This window comes from Aspergillus campestris, assembly GCF_002847485.1.
Source record: "Aspergillus campestris IBT 28561 chromosome Unknown P168scaffold_17, whole genome shotgun sequence".
Taxonomy (NCBI): domain Eukaryota; kingdom Fungi; phylum Ascomycota; class Eurotiomycetes; order Eurotiales; family Aspergillaceae; genus Aspergillus; species Aspergillus campestris.
Genome location: NW_020194352.1, coordinates 115,896 through 134,525, shown reverse-complemented (window position 1 = coordinate 134,525; position 18,630 = coordinate 115,896). Strand labels below are relative to the sequence as shown.

Genomic DNA, 18,630 nt, shown 5'->3' with positions numbered 1-18,630 from the left:
TGTACTCCGTACTCCATATTTATATGATCAATACCTATAGAACAAATTCAGAACTTGGATATGCAGACAATTGAGTTGTAGCTTCTACCATGTACTCCGTACAATTTATTACTAATGATTAGTCTGGTTATTATTATATTATTTTGATATGGTTCATCTCACCATCTTCTCCATTGACTCTGTACTCTGTACTCTGTATCCGTACAGAGTATAGAATCATATGTGGATCAATCGACTTCTCGTTGCCTGAGTGATCCAGGGCAGCCCATGGGGTTGGATTTCTGTTTACTGCCCGGGATGGTCTACACTAACCACTTTCGACATAGTCAGGTTCTGGCGCGCGGCTGGGCTCACGTGGGCGCTGGAGGTTGGACGTGGTTGGTTGAGGCTGACCGGATTGGCGACTTCCCAGCCTCCCGCCGAACTCGTGAACCTCCCGCCGCTTGCAACGTCCTTAAGGCATCAACTGTCCCTCGACTGCGACCCTCCCTTGCTTCTCACATCATCCCTACATACATCACCTTTTCTTCACGGCTTTCCTCATTTCTCCGTTCTCCTTGCTCACACCTTATCTACAAGCTTTCTGTACTGCGAGTAGGACCCGTGTCACTGTCATTTCTCCAGATCGGGTCTTTTCTGTCGGAACCTCCGCCTTCTTATCTACTACCTCTCTTAGTACCTTACCTATCACTGCAACCTTGGACCGGTCCCTGCACGGGCCTATCGGTGACAAGCGGTCCGCCTCACCTGCCATCTGCAACTCACCCGCGACGATCTGGGGATTGCGCCACAGTTGATCAATCCCAAGCACGTTTGGATCTTGTCAAGCTTGGTTATCGCTCAATTGCCCCAAGGCCTTACTTGAGATAAATTGACCCGTCGGGTGTTGTCTCGTCTCCGGTATGTGCCCGACCGCTTTGTGACAACTGTTCTCGCATCTAGTCGACGCAACCAGTGCTGACGCATCTCCAGTGTGAGGGCTTTCTTCTCCACGGGCTGAACCTGGACAACTCTCCGTCACCATCCATCTATTATGTCACAGAATCTTGAACCTCAGCTTTCCCAAGGCTCCCTTGCTCCTGCCGTGGAGATCGCTGGGCCGGCAACACCAAGCCATCGCCCTAGTCTCTCGGCGTCTCCAGAGCTGAGTGTCCGGGCGGAAAGCCACGGCTCATACCTCGAAACGAACAAATTCAACTCGCCGCCCTTGTTGACCTCATCCGACATGACTCCCCCGCCATCCTCACAAGTTCCTGGGGCTCCCCCCAGGCGGTCAAGGTCCCAATCGAGCTCATACCTAGCATCTCCACCGGATATCGAAAAGACTCTTTGTGTGGCATATGGTGCCTCCGAAAACCTCCCGAGCGCTGACGATATCGATACCGCCGACGAAGCAAAACTCCGAACGATAGCCAAAGAGCTCTTGGGGGTAGCCCAGGAAGCCCGTATGTCAGCATTGCATTTTAAGCTGCAGAATAGCCTGCTGTCGTTCACAAGTAATGAAGCCATCAAGCGCGCGGAGGTCGAACATCAGCTAGCCCGGAGGGAGGTGGAAATCCTTCAGAGCTCCGAGTACCGCAGTCGCCATGTGGAGACGAAGCCATTGGAGCAGCCATCCAATGCCGAGTTGGAATTGGCTCTCAAACGTAATCAAGATCTCGAAAGAGCCAATGTCACTCTTGACCGCAGACTGCGTCGAGCCAAGCGACTGATCGAACAGGAGGGGGAGAAAACCGACCAGCTCGGGGAAGAGAACCGTCTTCTGAAAAAGCGTATCAGGGACAACCGAGAGCATTTTTCCTTGATGATTGAGCAGGGCTCGATGTCACCCAACTCCCATAGCGAGGCCCAAACCCCGCACAGGCGACCTGCGTCTCACTTTGTCGACACTGCCAGTCACCATTTGACAAGGAGTGAGAACAACGACCCCTTTGCTGCCCTTCTTGCGGCAGGCCGAGTTCTCAACAGAGAGTCTGCAAGCGTCGCCTCCACTCCGGGCCACCATCACACCGAGAGACATCATGGAGGTGGCCATGTGCGTGGGACTCACTCCCTGTCATCTCTGCCCATGACACCGTCCCGCACTCGGGCGAGCCAGCGGGAAAGCCAGTATCATACCCCAGGCCTGGATTCGCACGATGAGCAGCGTGACAGGGACAGCACGATATCGGCGTCTGATATCGAAGAGGCTGAGACCGAAGAGGATACCCCCGGGCAGACCGGCTCAAGGGTGGCTAGCGTAATCCGCCATAATCCTCCACAAACTCACCGAGGGATCCCGAGCGCTGTGGCCGCTCCAAGATCCAGCACACTGCTTCAGACGAAACTGTTCGGGCAGGTGACCAAGGCCGGGGTCGAACGTCCCATGATCGGTCTCAAACGCAAAGCGAGTTTTGACGGTGCGACGTCGAAGAAATCAAAAGCGGATTCGAGAGTGGGTCTCGGTATTGACACATGGAATCAGAACGGCCGAGCATAAACCACATATCTTATGCTCTCATTCTTGTTTTCTTTGGGGATCGTTAGTAGGCCTGGCGTCTACTACCGACTATCTTTGTTTTCTGGGTATTAGGACTGCTTGTTACGAAATTGATGAATGACGACATGTAAAGCTGCACTGGTATTTTGACTTTCTATAGTGTGTTATCATTTTTACTTGATCTGCTTTTAGCGGATGAATCCAGAGTGCATATTTTGCAAATATTTCTGTCTACTATGATGTCTTGTTCTAGTAGTAATTATTGAATATTCTTCCAACAGTAATAGACTGATTGAGAGAAAAGTCAATGCCAGGTACAGGCAATGGTACACCAAACGTAAAGTATTAGTAAATGTAACCTGACTTGGTATTTCTCACGAACCTACGGATACTGCGGAGAGGTATGTAGATTATGCTGTATGTTATACAATATATTAGTAATCGGATATTGACCCTCCGAGATGTGAGGCAGAAAATCCAAACCATCATTACTCCTGTCCTGTACGGAGTATAAAGTATGAACTTCGACGATTGCCTTTCCGATTGCTTTCAGGATGAACAGTAATCATAGCCGTAGATATGGATACACAATAATACATATCCAAATTACCATACCCGTAGTAAGTGACGGCAAAACGAGAAATATTACCACCCTGGTTCGGCACCATTCCCGATTCGGCAGGCAGGGTAGGGCTCGCTAAGCGAAGGCGGTGAGCACGCTCTGAGCGGTGGCCACACCAAAAAAGTTCCACCCAATATTGGAACGAGGAGATTTTGAGATACGACCAGCAACCTCCCACGACGCCGACGACAACCCCCCCCGGCTTTGGTCCCCATCAGTCACAATGGTGCGTCAATGACCCCCTCGATATTTTGGATGGAACGGTTTATCGACAATGGATCGATTTGAAAAACTATTCCATCGCTTTTTTACTGGACATGGGACGACGAACTGATGTGTTTTTGGTGTGAATAGGCGATCAAGCACAACAACCAGATCCAGAACAACCGTGAGTCTTCCTGCGACGGATATATCATCTACGGAGTCTACATGATCGATGGAATCATTCGAAAGGGTCCGTTTGAAGGGAATTTATAGACTGACTTGAATTTTAAAGATTTCCGCAAGGATTGGCAGCGTCGTGTGCGCGTGCACTTCGAGCAGGTACGATTCGAACCTATATCCCCAATCGATCGCATCACGGACGAATACGTTTTGCAGTGTGGCAGGAAGAGAAAAAGAGATCAATAAAAAAGGATCTGGTTTGGTTCGTTTGACTGATCGACTTTCGAATATAGCCCAGCCGCAAGCTGCGCCGTCGTGAGGCCCGCCGCTCCAAGGCCGCTGCTGTTGCTCCCCGTCCGGTTGACAAGCTGCGCCCCGTTGTGCACTGCCCGACTGTCAAGTACAACCGCCGTGTCCGTGCCGGCCGTGGATTCACTCTCGCTGAGCTGAAGGTAACATCTCCAATGATGGGGGAGTAGATGTCGGATGGAAGCTCACGCCGTATTTTTTCGAATCGCTTAGGAAGCTGCCATCCCCAAGAAGCTCGCCCGTACCGTCGGTATCGCCGTTGACCACCGCCGTGTCAACTACTCCAAGGAGTCGCTCGTCGCCAATGTCGCCCGTCTCCAGGACTACAAGGCCCGCCTGATCCTCTTCCCCCGCAAGAGCGGTCAGTTCAAGAAGCTTGACTCGTCCGCCGAGGAGGTCAACGCTGCCAAGGCTGCTTTCGCCGCCGAGGGCAAGACCGAGGGCTACTCCGCCCGCGTCGGTGCCGTCTTCCCCATCGACAACCTCAACCAGGGTGAGGCCGTCACTGAGATCAAGCGCTCCGACCTCCCCAAGGGCGAGGAGGCCGCTTACCGCAAGCTGCGTGACTCCCGCAGCGAGGCCCGCTACCAGGGTCGCAAGGAGAAGCGTGCTAGGGTCAAGGCCGAGGAGGCTGCTGCTGCCAAGAAATAGATATGATTTCCAGCTAATGATGATCGGGTCGATTTTCAAGTCGGGGATTAGTATATTGTGGCATGGCGTGACGTGCGCCGCTTTTTCCTCCTTATTACCTTTTTTGTCCTTAACGTAAAAAAAAGCTCCCGAAACCTCTCGAAATGCAAATGTCCCAATTAACGTTAAAGAATGGCCTCAACCCCCCTTTTTTTTCCTTTCTACCACAATGGCTTTGACATCTTCAGGAGGATCGGAGAGGACAAGGACTATGGGTATTACGTGAGGGGGATGTGGCATCGATTTGGGCTCTTGAGGAACTGATATCTGGTGTTTTCTATGGTTACACTGCCGGTTTGAATGGACTTTGCTGTTAAACGTATTTTGTATGTGTAGCTCCTGGTTATCCAGTAGTAGGCTAGTCGCGATGGATTCGAGATCTACCCAGCGATAATCACTGTCATTCAGCTGTGTTGGAGACTATCGACTACCGCCATACACGACTAACATTTGGCCATTCCCACTACTAAAGAGTTCTACTTCGTATAAAGCTATTATATACACGTACTCCGTAGCACGACCAACTATCTAACATCACTAACACATCAACCCTTCTTCTGTGTCTTCTCCCCAGGTATCCTCCTCTCAGACCCAAACAGAACACCCAACACACAATAACTCGCTTCCAGTATAACAGCCCCATCATCCTCACCGAGCATCTCAGACGCGCCCATCCGACGGTCACTCAACATAGTATGGAACAACCGTTTCGACTCCAGCTCTACCCTCCGCTCCGACTCGCCATTGCTTCCAACCGCCGTCGACGAAATGCTAATAGCGGGTTTGAGCTGCGGCTCGCCTGTCCAGTCGTCGAGTGTTAATTCGCAAGAGAGGAGGACCTGGTGCGGTTTGGACTTGCTCTCGAAGAGCATGGAGGTGCGCTCTAGGTGCGGTAGGATCTGGCGCATGTTTGAGGTTGAGGTAGAGTTATCATCGTCCTGGTTGATCGCCGTATGTGGTGTGAAACGACCGGCTGCTAGTGCTGCGCGCTGGTCCTCCAGTTTTGCCCATAGCCCGGCGCGCGATATCGACGCTTCCCAGTATCTGTTGATGCCCCAGCAGAGGCCTGATACGTCTAGTTTTAGGAGTGCATGGCTTAGCCGGGTGGTGATCCAGGACTGGAGGTATTCTGGCACGCGCGACGGCTGGCTGTTGGTATTGGCGGGGGCGGATACGGAGACTAAGGATTGGGTTTCGGGGTTTGTTTCGTAGCTGATGAGTACCCTGTAGAGGGTTGAGGGGAATGGTGCTGGTGCTGAGAGGGTGAGGTCGTGTCTTTCTGTGAAGGTGGCTGGTTTTGAATTGGATGCTGTGCTGGATTGGCCGGCTAGACTGAGTGGTGCAAAGGTGTTTAGGTATGGTGCTGTTTGCGCGGAGGCACTCAGGGCGAAGGGATTCGTTGGGTCTGGAGTATCGGGGGTTTGGGGTGTGGTTTTGGTAGCGAAGGGGAGCAGGGTGGATAGTAATGAGGATATCGGTGCCTTGTTTGGCTTGGCTTTCGTAGACGTCTGAGTCGAGTTCTCCGAGGCCAATAGTGAACTTTGCAAGTCAGTAAGCTGTATACTCTCTGGCTTTAGGAATAGACTCACAGTAATTTATGCACATCGCGGTCCTGATCGTCTTGTGGTCCGCCGAGACTTGACCAGCTTTCCAGTTCCGCGATCTCCGCCTTCAGTTGTTGTATTTCTGCGGCGATTTCGTTTTTTATCTTCCGCTTTTTCATAACTGGCTCTGGTACTGGGGTCTGGGCAAGCATTGTGCCCAAACTAGTAGGATCCGTTTTATCCACACCATAGTCGACGCTCCGTAGCTTGGAAGGGCTGTGCTCATATGTCTCAGTAGCTCGTCGCCTTCCCGCTTTCCCACGTTGTGCACTGGGACTGCTGCTTAGAATTCCGCTTGGTCGACTAGGGGGTCTTTCCAGACCCAGCTGGGTCGGCGTCGGAGGGAGGTCAGGTTCGTCAAGCATGTCCTGCAGCGGTTCATCTGCGGCCCCATCCAGAGTCGCTGCAGGTGTCGCGCCATCCAATTCAGACGCCAATTGGTTGTCGGGTGTATTTGATAGTGCATCTTCCATTGGGGCTTTCTGTGTCGCCACCGGAGAATGAAACGCCAGGTCCGCGGGGAGAATCCTTCTCGAGACCCGTCGCGGGGGAACTGCAAATGCCTGGAGACCACTCGCCCGTCTACTTGGCGATTGACTCGAGTTGAAGACCTTCATTGGGCTGGGCTTCGCCGTCAGCGACGGTCGCAATGCCTTCCTATCACGCAGACCAAACGTCTTCGCCTCTGAACCGTCCTCTGAGCCAGTTTGACCATCCCCGCCTGTCGCTCTTTGCGGACTTCTCGTGGATGTTCTGCTGATTGCGCGCCCCAGAATTTCCGGGTGTGATCTCGCTAGGCTCGCTCGAGTTGGTGATCGAAAGGAGTTCCGGTCATTGGAGCGTCGAGCTGCACGTTGCTGAAGAGAGGGGATGTTTGTTTGCGACGCGTCAACATTAGCGGGTTCGCCTGTCTTGCGCCGCTTGGGAGGGGACGCGAGCATTGTCAGTGAGCACTGTTGCCTTGCGCTTGATCAGACAATTATCAGTGATAGTAGATATTTCCCACAAAATTAGTATCTTCTGGGTTCGCAGGATGCGGAGTAACAGACTGTCGCATCGTAACTGTCAGTTATTTTGATGTATGGCGACAATCCGCACCGGATCCGAGACGGGGGGTGTTTGCACTGTTTGCAAATGACATAACCTCCTCGGCGATTCGCTCCGATCTTGAATATCCATGATTTCTACATCGTACGCCACAAGCCTTCCGGCACAATGGAGACTCCCCTGGTGGTTCATAGACATGCGCTCGTTCAACGAGGGGCCTGCTTATTAAAAAGGTTCAGCACCTCTCCCAACTTTCCTTCTCGTTTTGCAGCATCCGCACTATATGCACGCCGGCGTTCGGCATTGCCTCCTCTACGCACTGCCACCACTGCCAGCCATGATCGCACCACCTCGCAACACCCCAACCAAGCGACGTATGGCTCGGGGCCCAGTCAAGCACACCCCTTGACGGGGTATTACTCCGATATCATCGCCAACCCCTCCCCGTACCGTGCCCATGCGAAGCGGCTCCGTCCGGTCAATAAAGCAGCCGAGAAACCGACACAAAAGGAACCCGCCGAACAGTCCCCGCAGGAAAAAATGTCCGTCGTATTTGGTACGCGGCTGGCTGGTCCAGGCCGAAATTCTCGTTATAACCCGGGAGAAATGCCGCCGGAGTCCACCTGGAAGACTGTGAACGGGGTGCCGATTCCCCCGCGGCCGGAGGAACCGGACAATTGCTGCATGAGCGGCTGTGTCAATTGTGTGTGGGACAATTTCCGCGACGAAATGGAGGAATGGGCGGAGAGAGTTGTCCAGGCCAAGGCTAAGGCCTCAGAAAAGGGACCAACCAAAGACCTTCGCCAGTCACCGAGGAAGGAGGTGCAGTCAGCGAGCACCAGCATGGACGATGACGGCGGTGGTAGTGATACGAATTGGACCGAGGCCGATTCCAACGAGGATATCTTCGCCAATATCCCGGTTGGGATTCGAGAGTTCATGAAGACGGAGAAGAAGTTGAAGTTGAGACATCAACAGGAGGCCAGTTCATAACGAGGGGAGATTTTGGTTACTGAGGATGTTCATACCCTGTATTCTTTAGTGCTGTGTATATATATGCTTTATAGAGGTATAGATTGATGTACATAACGAATATATGAATGTGTATATCAGGTACAAAAGAGAGAAAAGAACGGGAAGATAGAGGATGTACAGATGAATACAGAGTCAGAATAAACAAGGAATATAAACTATATATACATATATATCAATATAATTGTATTCTTTGACAGACTGGTTGATGGTTGATGGTTGATGTATGTATCGGCAGTGCCAAGACTGATACAGCAATCTTTTTTCCCCGATAACTACTCCGGACCTGCTCAACAATCACTTCCTGCTTTCTTCTTCTTACCTTCGCTCTCTTAACTACTTCTGCCATTTGAATTCATGATCGCAAATATGTCTATCTGCTAACCCGCGCATAACTTTGACGCGAATTCTTCCGGTATCTTAATAATGCATCTTGCCACCAGCGCGCGGAGATGCGAAACTTCGTGGTATGTTGATTTCTCAACTTTTTGCCTCCCACTCAGGTACATTTATGAAACTAACGACACAATCTTTGCAATTAGAATGTTCGAAATTCCCTTCCATCCATTGATGACGCCAAATTGCTAGTCAACATCACACACATACGCCCAAAACGGGCTATGGCCTCGCGTTATGTGGTGCGCCAGTCTCGAGACTTTGCATGCGCTATCGCGAGGAGTTATACCTCACCCGGGAATCTGGATAGATTTTTCCGTGCGGCCGGTCCCAGAAACCGAATAAGGACAGTAGGCAATTTGGCCTACTATAGCACAACCAAAGTCGACACGGCGCAAAGGTCCTCTACCAACGATCATGTTGAAAGCGCCACCGGAGATGCCACCGCAGAACAGAATGGAGGGGATAGCAATCCGGTGCCGAGGATTTCTTGGATGACGAGAATCAAATCCTTATTTTCTTACGGCGAAAAATTTGGCGGTTCGGACAAAAAGGATGCTCTAAGAGAGGCGCATCCTGACGAAGAGCATGATGGGCTAGTGGAATCGCTTTCTTCAGGAATAGCTCTCCCTGGCGGAGAGGACTCTCGAGACGTGCCAGAGTTTCTTTTGCAAGATCCGACGGGGCATATCTACACTGCACTTTTTATGAAAGGCATCGTGCGGCTCGATTTCCAGGAGTTCGTTCAAGAAGGCGCCTGTTTTGTCTGCAAAGTTGGCTGCACTATAAACCGTACAGCCGACACCGTCACTGTTCAAGGCACAGGAACGTCAAAGGTGCGCATCATTTATACTATTGATATGCTGGTAGGCTGACCTTATCAGAAACAAGCTAAGAAAGAGGCATTCACCACCCTGGCCTTGGAATTTTACAAGGCTGGATTGCTCTCTGAAATAAAGGAGCCGGGTCTCAACCTGAAGCGACATAAGCTCCACATCGACGACGATATGCTCATATCAATGAAGAGCACATTGCGTGGTCTACGACTCAGTATCGATTCAATAAGAAAGCATAGCAAGCGAAGACATGAACAACTTGCTCGGCTTCAAACCCCTCCGATACAGTCAACCCCACGCTCGACTCTGTTATCGAAAATCGGCGGTCGCCCTCTGGCTCCTAGAAACGTTCGAGCTCTAAAACAGAATAAGACGTTACCCATCACTGCGAAGAAAGATCAAATACTCGATCACATAGAGAACAACACCTACTCTTTGCTGGTGGCAGATACAGGCTCCGGAAAATCGACACAGGTTCCCCAAATGCTGCTTGACCACGCGCTCACGCAAAAGACTGAAGCCTGCAGGGTTCTTTGTGTCCAGCCTCGCAAGATTGGAGCGACTTCGCTTGCTCACCGGGTCGCAAAAGAAAGGCAAGAGAAAGTCGGTGACTCTATCGGAGTCTGTGTTCGATTCGATTCTCGATTGCCCGCTCAAGATAAATCCATAACCTACTGTACAAATGGAATTGCCTTGAACTTTATGCGTGACCCCGGCAGTTTCTTTGACACGTTTTCCCACGTTATCCTCGACGAAGTCCACGAGCGGAATCTCGACCTTGACCTTTTTATGCTGCTGTTGAAGACCTCGATCCAACAACGCCAAGCACGCGGTGAACGTGTTCCGAAAGTCACCGTGATGAGTGCCACTCTGGATGTGCCCTTGTTTGCCTCATACTTCCAAAACAGAGCCGACGATGGCACATTGGTTCCCGCACCACATTTGAAGGTGGAAGGGTTCGCGTATCCAGTGAGCAAACATTATATTGACGGTATTCTCGGTTCTCTATCCAAGTTTTACAAGCCGGCGGTATTGGGACGGTTTCTTGCAGAACCCACAACACGTCAATATCTAACCAAGCTCAACATACTCTCGCCTGGCTCTTCGTCGGATGCAGTCGACGGGGAGCAATCTACAGAGGTGCCTACAGAGGGGCCTACAGAGGGGCCTGCAGAGGGGCCTGCAGAGGAGCAGTCTGTAGAGGACCAATCTACAGAGCCTGCAGAAGAGCCTGCAGAGGCACCTGTAGAGGGCCAGACCATACCACAGCTAGCCGATGCAATTCTGAAAGAGGAAGATCCCAACGTTCCCCTTGGTTTGATAAGTGCTGTAATCTACTACATCTTATCAACCACCAAGGAGGGCTCTATCATGGTGTTTTTACCGGGCATGCGCCATCTTTTAGCAGCTTCCGATATCTTTAAACGAAATGGTGATCTATTGGGATCTCAATTCCTCGATAGAGATCGGTATCGGGTTGTACTGCTGCATGCTACTATGCCAGAAGGGTTGAAAGAATTATTCGCACCAGTTCCAGCAGGCTGTCGGCGAATCATCTTCACAACCGATGTTGCTGAAACCTCCATCACCGTGCCGGACGTTACATTCGTTGTCGACTCAGGAAAGGTGCATCAAAAGATGTACGACCCTCTGTCGAGATCGTCTCGGCTGGCTTGTTGCTGGGCTAGCCAATCCAGTGCCGCTCAACGCGCTGGGCGTGCTGGACGGGTCCAGAAGGGGAACTATATCGCACTGTACACCAAGGAGATGCAGGATTCTTTCCGCGTCACCAAGTATCCCGCAATGATGCGAGAGAACCTGCAGGCGACGTCTCTGCGGGCCACACAGGCCATCGCTGGTACAGCTTATACGTCAATTCAGAGTCTCCTGCAAGAATCCATTGAACCGCCCGAGGGCGCGATGGTGGACGAGTCAATCAAGAGCCTGCAGCGGATGAGCGCGTTAGACGAGCAGGAAGAGCTCACCCCTCTGGGTAACATGCTTCTCGACATACCACTAGATCCGTCCTATGCCAAATTGATATGGCTGGGGGTTATCTTCCGCTGCCTCGATCCCCTTCTAATCATAGGCGCAATGGACAATGAACAGGGTCTGTTCCACATGTCGTCAGACGTGGCACAGCGAAAAGAGGCTCTAGATAGCCGTCTCAAATTCTCGAACAACTCGTGGAGTGACTACATCGGCATGGTCAATGCATTCAAGGAGATGCGCAGAATCCGGTATCAAAAGGGCCGCGGCGCTGCTGTTTCGTTTGCCTATGCGAATCACATCAACACTACCGCGTTCCAGCAAATGCTCGACGTCAGCAAACAGATCGTGAGAACACTTGGCAACACGGGTATTATTCGCGGGGGGTATTCCTCCAGCAGCGATTTCCAATTCGGAGGGCCCGGCCTGAATGTCAATTCCGGGCGTGTTTCTCTCATCAAGGCACTACTGCTTCAAGCCGTCCATCCCAACATCGCCGCGCCTAGGGCGCCCGCAAAGTCCAGCTATCGGACGGAGGATGCAGCACCGACGCACATATCCAAGATGTCTGTCAATGCCCGGCGCCCGAAGGCTCTGTTCGCCTTTGGTTCCAAGCGGTCTACTGCGTCCGACCCAAACACGTTCATGATCCACCAGACTTCGCACGTCCCACCACTCGCCGCGTGTCTGTTTGGGGGGCACATCCAAGCAAAGGGAGATAACATCCGCATGGATTCGTGGGTGGATTTCGATATTCATACCGAAGGCTCGGGAAATACATCAGCTGGGAGATTGTTAATAGAGCTCCGCAAGGCCGTTGATGAGGTATTTTTTCCCCTTTTCCTTTCGTTTACTATCCTTCGTCCCCCTTCAAATCTGTAAATAAATCTAACAATATCAGTCCCTCTCCCTCGCCTTCGACGCTCTCTCCACGCGCAAGAACAAAGCCTTCACAGAGGACGACCGCGAATCACGACTCGCATGCGACACGCTCCTCCGAGACGTCTCCGAGCTCGTCATCGAGGTCATCAACCGCGACATCGACCCCGTCTACCGAGACAGCCAGCGCGAAGCCTACACGACCGAACCTGAAAGTATATACCCGGGCCGAAACCGTACTTGAGCAGATATCATATCATATCTGGTCTACTGTATTATAGATTTGTTTGTATAGGGGCTGTATTGTATATATGGTGGTGCTCGAACATGTACTTATAGATAGATAGATAGATTCATGAACATGATGATTGATTATTGCCAGGTTGATATCGATCTACGCTGCAGCTGCATGTGGTTACCTCTGTCTGCAGTATAACTTCTTACTATAATGCGGATGCCTGCCTTAATAGGTGTACGTGCTAGACCCATCAAGTAAGCGGTAAATAATCTGCCCATCTCCTCCGCCTCGCTATCGCAAAAGTTTCCGCATATCAATCAACCATCAATATCGATCTTCAATATCAGATATCAAATACATTTACGAAAAACCTACCAGTCCTCAGCAATCTATCCTTCCTAACATATACATTCCACCCGATTCCAAGAACCCCACCAAACGAACAAAAGAAGAGAGAGAAAAAGAGCCCCCAGAAAAAGAGGGGAAAAGAGCAATGGCCCTCTCCAAAGCCCAAACCCAATCCACAGAAACAGACATAATCCTCAACAAAGCCAACGTCGCTCTCGCGCGCAGCCAACGCCTCGTCGCATCATGGTTTCCCGCCCCAACAGCCGAAGAACAACAGCACACGAATGTTAAATCCGAGGAGGAGCTACAGAGGGAGGAGGAGGAGATTTTCAAGGCTGTTCCTGAGACGTTTGTCTTCCCTTCTTTTTCTTTTCTTTCTTTTTTTCCTTTTCATTTCTCGATGAGAAAAAATTATACTAATAGAGACGGGTAAATGAAGACTAGGAATAGGCGCCCCCCTCCCCAGCAAAGCATCGGACGGAAGCTGGAACCGCACGGAGCTCTCCTCGAACGACCAACTGCGCAGACAGCTTCTAGGGAAGAATTACAAGAAGGTCATGGCTGCCAAGACCAGTACCACTAATGGAGATGGGGGTGTTCCAGGCACGTTGTCGGATCGGTTGTTGTCGCGGGGGACTGCGGATAAACAGGGGCAACAACAAGAGAGTGATGATGATGAGGAGGATGGGAGGATAGCTGCTGTTGGGAATCGGGCGGGGAGAGGGAAGGGGAGGGGGAGGAAGAGGGGGTTGGAGGGGTCGACTCCTTCTACTACTCCTTCTACTTCTACTTCTGTCCCTGGTGGTGGTGAGGATGGTGAGGGTGTGGCTGGTTCTGGTGACGGTGCGGAGTCTACACAGCCGAGTGAACCATCATCTGCACGGCCAGCGCCGTCGGGACCGAAGGGCCGGAAAAAAGCTACTAGCTTTTTGGACGAGATTCTGGCAGACCGGTCGAAGAAGAGAAAGAAGCGGTGATGGTCTTCATACATGTATAGGACAATAACATATACCCATTCAGTGATTAAAAGATGACTACTGTAGTACGAATCAATGCATTCATTCTTGATTCTAGACTGACCTAAGAACCTGTCCTCAACCAAGGGTATATAGTATAGTAGATGTCGCAGTTCCAAGTGGACAGACATGTTGGAGATGAGAAGCCACCCACGGTGATGAAAGCTGCCACTTTCATGTCACTGGTTGTGCTGTTAAATATAGCAGACCTTTATTGTAACTGGCCTCGATAACACCTGCATGACAAAGACAAGGAAAACCGCCGGATCGGGTAGATTGTACAAAATTCTCTGCCTCGAGAGACGTGGACAAGATACAAAGATGGAAAGGTAGGTGTCCAATGAGATGGGGATTAAAATGTCACCATGCGGGACCTGTAGTCCGAGTGTATATAGTATGAACTTTTCCAAGCGAAAAAAAGAAGAAAATATAATAAAAGAAAAGTAAGGAAAGAAGGTTAAAAAGAAAGAGAGAAGAGAGAAACAAGAAGAGAAAAGAAAAGAGTAAGGAAGGGAGAAAGATAAAGTTGAAGAAAAGAAAGAAAAAGAAAGTAGTCGGTGCTGCGCGAACGTCGGTCCTTTGACCATCAGAACGCTGCAACCGAGAAATCAAGATAAGAATTGAAGACATTTGGAAAGCAACAATACTCCTATTCTAGTCGCTTTCGTTTCCGGTCGTCCATTGCATGTTGGTCTTCATCCGGCCGTTCGGCGGTATCGGCTGGATTTAGGAGGGAGTGGACGTTGCTAGCCATGCTCGACCGTCGAGTTGCCGGCAGAGATGAATCATGTCGGGGAAACCGCGGCCCTAACGGCCACCCGTTCTCCATGTGAGGAGGGGGCGCGGGTTGGTCGGGGTTCAGCGGGGGGGTGGCATGGCGGGACTCCTGGAACCGGCGGGGCGCCCCCATCTCGTACTGAGCCAGCACGTCACGAACTTGCTGCTCACTCGATGTGGGCGTGCGGTGCGGCGACGGGGGCCACGGAGCGGTGGGAGGTCCGTGGTGGTGAGCGGTGGGGAACGGGGATATCCCCGGTGGCGGCCAGCCGTGTTGACGGATATCGGCCGAGGTATGTCGGCGGGTGAGGTTGGGGCCGCTCGCGGCTGGTACCGATGACAAGGGATGGGGGATAGGTTGTTGCGGAGGGGGCGGGGGCACCTGCGGTCGACTGTAGTTGGGTGACGCGTTCGGCGCGCCAATGGAGCCATAACGACGAGGAGACACGGCGAGGTGCGGCGGAACCGGGGCTCGAAACACGCTGGGTCGCACTCCGTCCATCATCATCGACGGTCTCCGAGACTCCTCTTGGGGCATCTGGCGGGGGGAGAGCGGAGGACCGGGTTCGGTCACGTTGGCGATGAAGGGCGGTCGAACGGACAAATAGGGGTCGGGGATATTTTCGAGGGCTCGTACGGCATCAAGATGCTTTTCCAATTCCGCTTGCATGGTAGATACTGACGGTGTTAGATATAGCCGGGGGAAAAACCGAAAAAGAAGGGGATGGGGGGGTGCTCACCATCCCGATAAAGAAGGCTCTCTCGATCGGGGATTATGCCCTGAAGAAATCGCGAAATCGAATGGGTCCACTACCAACATCAATCGGCCGAACGAAGGACTCAGGCGTCCGCGTCAACTTACGTGATAGCACCTGGTCAAGCTCTCTGCCATGGCTTGACATCTGTTGTTCAAGGTCACGTTCCCCTCCTCGGAGCGATTGAGGCGATTGTGCATGTCGTAGAGGGAATGCTCGAGGTTCATCAACCGCACCTCGGTGGCATCGGGGACCGGTTCGGCGGGCGTACCAGGCTGCGACGCGGCCGCCTTATGGCCCGGGAACGAGTCGCGATGGATCAGAGCATGGCGGGATGCGCGTCGTTTGATTTCGCGTAAACCGATGAGGTCGCCGCGCTTGAAGTTGCCATTCCCATGCTTGAATTCCCACAATGCAGAGTCCGGGGACCCAGTATGAAACACGTCGCTCACTGCGTTCGTCAGGAGCCGGCATACGGGGTAAGTCTCCGGGCCGACGTACCTTTGTGGAAACCGTACATGTTCAACTGCCTGACAAAGGAGGAGATATTGGTGTGTTTGAAGTATTGGCTAGGTATAGCGTTAGTGATATTCTCGATTGGAAGTGGTCCAGGGGGGCGGGCCATCGTACGCGAGGACTTTGGAGAATTCGGAGGTGGGAGACATGACGAAGCTGTCGTTCGTGTTGGACCACGAGATCAAATGTTGGATTGTGTGATCTTCTAGCATACTTTTGGATGGGTCAGTAACGGCCACTGGGCGGGAGAGAGAGCTCCCAAGATCTGGACCAGGGGGGAAAGAGCGGGAAAGAGCACGGACTTGTAAAGTTTATGGATAAAAGCCGTCTGCACGACTTTGGGCTGCTGTGCAGCAGCGGCGGCCCCGATGGCCTGATTGGACGGCGCATGGTTGTTCATGGTCGCGAGGTCGGCAGAGCCATTGGCGGAGGTGGTGGTGGTTGCGCCCGGTCGATCAGGGTCGGAGGAGGAGTGAACGGGAGGCGGAGCGGCCGAAGTCGCGGCGGCAGAAGCTGAAGGAGTGGAGTCCATGGGGTCACGCATCAACGGAGAGGACGTCGCAGGCACGGAGGAATTCAGGACAGGGAGTTTGCGTGTGTTGCCCGGCGCATGGGACGGACCAGAAAAGACGGGATCTCTGGAGGGGAAGTCGGCGAGACTACTCATGTCGCGCGGAGAAGAGACCAGGGGGGGGGAGGGGAGAGGGGAGAACGGCCAGCGGCCGCAGCTGGAGAGGAGATTTCTCTCTTTCTCTCTCTTTCTCTCTATCTCTTTTTCTGTCCCGGTCTGTCTGGATTGAGTTGACTGGATGGATTGTTGGGTATCCCTGTTGTAGTGACCTGGTTATTGATGATCTTGTTATTGTTGATCTCGATGGGATCACGAGAGTGGCAAAACCGAGGCGGAAGAGTGGAGGAGGAAGAAAGAGGATGAATAAGAAAGGAGGGGAGCAATTAAAGGAGAGAGAGGGAGTAGATGGAGATGAGGAAAAAGACAGCTCGTGGAGGAAGACGCGTGGGAAAAGGATGAATGAATGAAAGTCACGGAGTCGAAGCCAAGAAGCAGATCTCATTCTATTCTATTCATGTATTCTTCTTTTATTCAGGTTCTTCTGATTCTTCTAGTTTATTATCCTTGGTTTTTACTGGTCTTGGATTCGCGGGTCTCTTTTATTTCTTATTTTGTATTATTGAATTCCCCCTTTTATCCCCTGACAAATTCACTCCTACTCATCACAGTTAATCCAGACTCTTCAATTCTAATCCATTATCTGATCTCGATTTCTGGTGTTGAGTCTGTTCTTGTAAAGTTTAATCTTTTCAATCCGGGAACAGCCGAAACTAATTACACCATATGTAGAATATATATCTCTAGTGATCTACTACCTATATACTAGAGATATATATATTATTCATATCAGAACAATAATAAATAATATATAGTCAAATACGATAGTATACTAAGGTACATACTGCCAAGTAACTCCTTGTATTCACAGCGTACAGTGATTACTGACTATCATGCCTAGTCAGTGGAAGTATAGAGATATCACTGGTATATTCACTACTATATCAAATCAGCTGGTGTATGATCATGGACCGAGCTGTATCAAGAACATTGCTTTTCTTCTTCTTCTTCTTCTTCTTCTTCTTCTTCTTCTTCTTTATATCATAATCTCTAGCTGTTCAACATTTCATGGTCTTACTCTGCCTCTTTCCTGTGACTTGTACCTTTGATACCTCGTGTCCATTACACACCATGCGTCGCAAGAATCATCACGACCTTGCAGCCAATACTTGTGATCGAGTCCAATGAGACTAGATTGTACAGATATTGCCTCGCTATTGGAGCAACCAAGTCCCAGTAGGTTTATATTTGACCCATATATTGCATGTAAATTCTAACACGGACAATAACAGCTTGATTGGTGCAACAATTGGCGAGTTGGGATGAGGGTACGCCTTGAAGGGCTTCAGTGGCCGCTTGTCTAAAGGTATGTCGTCTACAGGCTCTCTGTCAGATTAGCATGGACTAATGGAGGACATATGGCCCAGCGTGCTTTGGACCCGGTCACTCGGAAACATGGACAATTGAAAGGAGACGCTGATCTCCTCCTCGAGGGATCACAGGGAAGAAGACGTATGGTCATTTTCGTTAAGGTAAGCCCACCGCAAGACACATGTTGCCAGACTGGGTTCGTGGAAGTCCACGAATACGATCGTAGCTCAGGGACTAGGAAAAAAGAGGTCGCAGAAAGGTAATTCTAATGCATGGCTTTCACTCAACACGATTTTGACATGAGTTTAGACGCTTTACCCAACCCCGCGAAACCACGCCCAGCAGCGAGTAAAGTTGGAGTAGGATAATATTCTCCGGGGGAATATGGGTTTGCTTCCAATACGCCTGTTGATGCTGGACGACCAGCTATCTTCATGCTTTTTCATGCTGTATATCTGGCGATTACAGTCAATATTTGAGACCTATAGACGAACCTACCTTGGTCAAACGCCCAAAGATGATTTTATCCCGATAGGTCTTTGTTAGTATGAGGTGTTGATAAATATACAAGAAGATAAATATGGCTGATGAAACAACCCAATCTTCGAATACAAGAAAAAAAGAACAGAGACAGTCTTGGCATCACGCTGTTAGGTTAAGACCACGCACCTCATAGTCTCTCCACATCCCATATAACTTGCGTTGTATATCACT

General features: G+C 51.0%; 8 protein-coding genes across 8 annotated transcripts; 6 read left to right on the top strand and 2 right to left on the bottom strand.

Annotated features, from left to right (window-relative positions):
* Positions 1-188: 188 nt before the first annotated feature.
* P168DRAFT_276781 (uncharacterized protein) lies at positions 189-1,052 on the top strand. The gene is made up of 2 exons (XM_024835583.1): positions 189-900; positions 973-1,052. Exon 1 carries the CDS (start codon positions 268-270, stop codon positions 868-870), a length of 603 nt encoding a protein of 200 aa, XP_024688523.1. The 5' UTR covers positions 189-267; the 3' UTR covers positions 871-900; positions 973-1,052.
* On the top strand, positions 965-2,684 carry P168DRAFT_293809 (uncharacterized protein). Its single transcript, XM_024837883.1, has one exon. It carries the CDS (start codon positions 1,034-1,036, stop codon positions 2,477-2,479), a length of 1,446 nt encoding a protein of 481 aa, XP_024688522.1. The 5' UTR covers positions 965-1,033; the 3' UTR covers positions 2,480-2,684.
* Positions 2,685-3,293: 609 nt separating this feature from the next.
* Positions 3,294-4,882, top strand: P168DRAFT_276779 (60S ribosomal protein eL13). The gene is made up of 5 exons (XM_024835582.1): positions 3,294-3,327; positions 3,456-3,489; positions 3,598-3,644; positions 3,779-3,937; positions 4,008-4,882. Exons 1-5 carry the CDS (start codon positions 3,325-3,327, stop codon positions 4,443-4,445), a joined length of 681 nt encoding a protein of 226 aa, XP_024688521.1. The 5' UTR covers positions 3,294-3,324; the 3' UTR covers positions 4,446-4,882.
* Positions 4,883-4,975: 93 nt separating this feature from the next.
* On the bottom strand, positions 4,976-7,079 carry P168DRAFT_330743 (uncharacterized protein). The gene is made up of 2 exons (XM_024841623.1): positions 6,074-7,079; positions 4,976-6,023 (listed from the first exon to the last, which is right to left on the bottom strand). The coding sequence occupies exons 1-2, from the start codon at positions 7,027-7,029 to the stop codon at positions 5,030-5,032; spliced, it is 1,950 nt and encodes a 649-aa protein (XP_024688520.1). The 5' UTR covers positions 7,030-7,079; the 3' UTR covers positions 4,976-5,029.
* Positions 7,080-7,285: 206 nt separating this feature from the next.
* P168DRAFT_293806 (oxidoreductase-like domain-containing protein) lies at positions 7,286-8,205 on the top strand. The gene has a single exon (XM_024837882.1). It carries the CDS (start codon positions 7,304-7,306, stop codon positions 8,126-8,128), a length of 825 nt encoding a protein of 274 aa, XP_024688519.1. The 5' UTR covers positions 7,286-7,303; the 3' UTR covers positions 8,129-8,205.
* A 2,445-nt stretch (positions 8,206-10,650) lies between these two features.
* Positions 10,651-12,560, top strand: P168DRAFT_276771 (ATP-dependent RNA helicase). The gene is made up of 2 exons (XM_024835581.1): positions 10,651-12,213; positions 12,290-12,560. Exons 1-2 carry the CDS (start codon positions 10,771-10,773, stop codon positions 12,509-12,511), a joined length of 1,665 nt encoding a protein of 554 aa, XP_024688518.1. The 5' UTR covers positions 10,651-10,770; the 3' UTR covers positions 12,512-12,560.
* A 294-nt stretch (positions 12,561-12,854) lies between these two features.
* On the top strand, positions 12,855-13,830 carry P168DRAFT_276769 (DUF3245 domain-containing protein; the record flags this gene model as incomplete). Its single annotated transcript, XM_024835580.1, has 2 exons — positions 12,855-13,201; positions 13,293-13,830. Exons 1-2 carry the CDS (start codon positions 12,999-13,001, stop codon positions 13,828-13,830), a joined length of 741 nt encoding a protein of 246 aa, XP_024688517.1. The 5' UTR covers positions 12,855-12,998.
* A 688-nt stretch (positions 13,831-14,518) lies between these two features.
* On the bottom strand, positions 14,519-16,584 carry P168DRAFT_300352 (heat shock factor family protein; the record flags this gene model as incomplete). The annotated part of the gene is made up of 6 exons (XM_024838417.1): positions 14,519-15,324; positions 15,387-15,456; positions 15,509-15,852; positions 15,903-15,970; positions 16,032-16,130; positions 16,220-16,584. The coding sequence occupies 6 exons, from the start codon at positions 16,582-16,584 to the stop codon at positions 14,519-14,521; spliced, it is 1,752 nt and encodes a 583-aa protein (XP_024688516.1).
* Positions 16,585-18,630: the final 2,046 nt, after the last annotated feature.

What these genes read in the sequence shown, in the direction of transcription:
- P168DRAFT_276781 (XM_024835583.1), top strand. Translation starts at nt 268, where the DNA reads ATGGGGTTGGATTTCTGTTTACTGCCCGGGATGGTCTACACTAACCAC.
- P168DRAFT_293809 (XM_024837883.1), top strand. Translation starts at nt 1,034, where the DNA reads ATGTCACAGAATCTTGAACCTCAGCTTTCCCAAGGCTCCCTTGCTCCT.
- P168DRAFT_276779 (XM_024835582.1), top strand. An exon ending in CAACCAGATCCAGAACAACC is followed by an intron (nt 3,490 to 3,597) that starts GTGAGTCTTCCT and finishes TGAATTTTAAAG; the next exon opens with ATTTCCGCAAGGATTGGCAG. An exon ending in TGCGCGTGCACTTCGAGCAG is followed by an intron (nt 3,645 to 3,778) that starts GTACGATTCGAA and finishes TTTCGAATATAG; the next exon opens with CCCAGCCGCAAGCTGCGCCG.
- P168DRAFT_330743 (XM_024841623.1), bottom strand. Translation starts at nt 7,029, where the DNA reads ATGCTCGCGTCCCCTCCCAAGCGGCGCAAGACAGGCGAACCCGCTAAT. An exon ending in CGCGATGTGCATAAATTACT is followed by an intron (nt 6,024 to 6,073) that starts GTGAGTCTATTC and finishes TGACTTGCAAAG; the next exon opens with TTCACTATTGGCCTCGGAGA.
- P168DRAFT_293806 (XM_024837882.1), top strand. Translation starts at nt 7,304, where the DNA reads ATGGAGACTCCCCTGGTGGTTCATAGACATGCGCTCGTTCAACGAGGG.
- P168DRAFT_276771 (XM_024835581.1), top strand. Translation starts at nt 10,771, where the DNA reads ATGGTGTTTTTACCGGGCATGCGCCATCTTTTAGCAGCTTCCGATATC. An exon ending in TCCGCAAGGCCGTTGATGAG is followed by an intron (nt 12,214 to 12,289) that starts GTATTTTTTCCC and finishes TAACAATATCAG; the next exon opens with TCCCTCTCCCTCGCCTTCGA.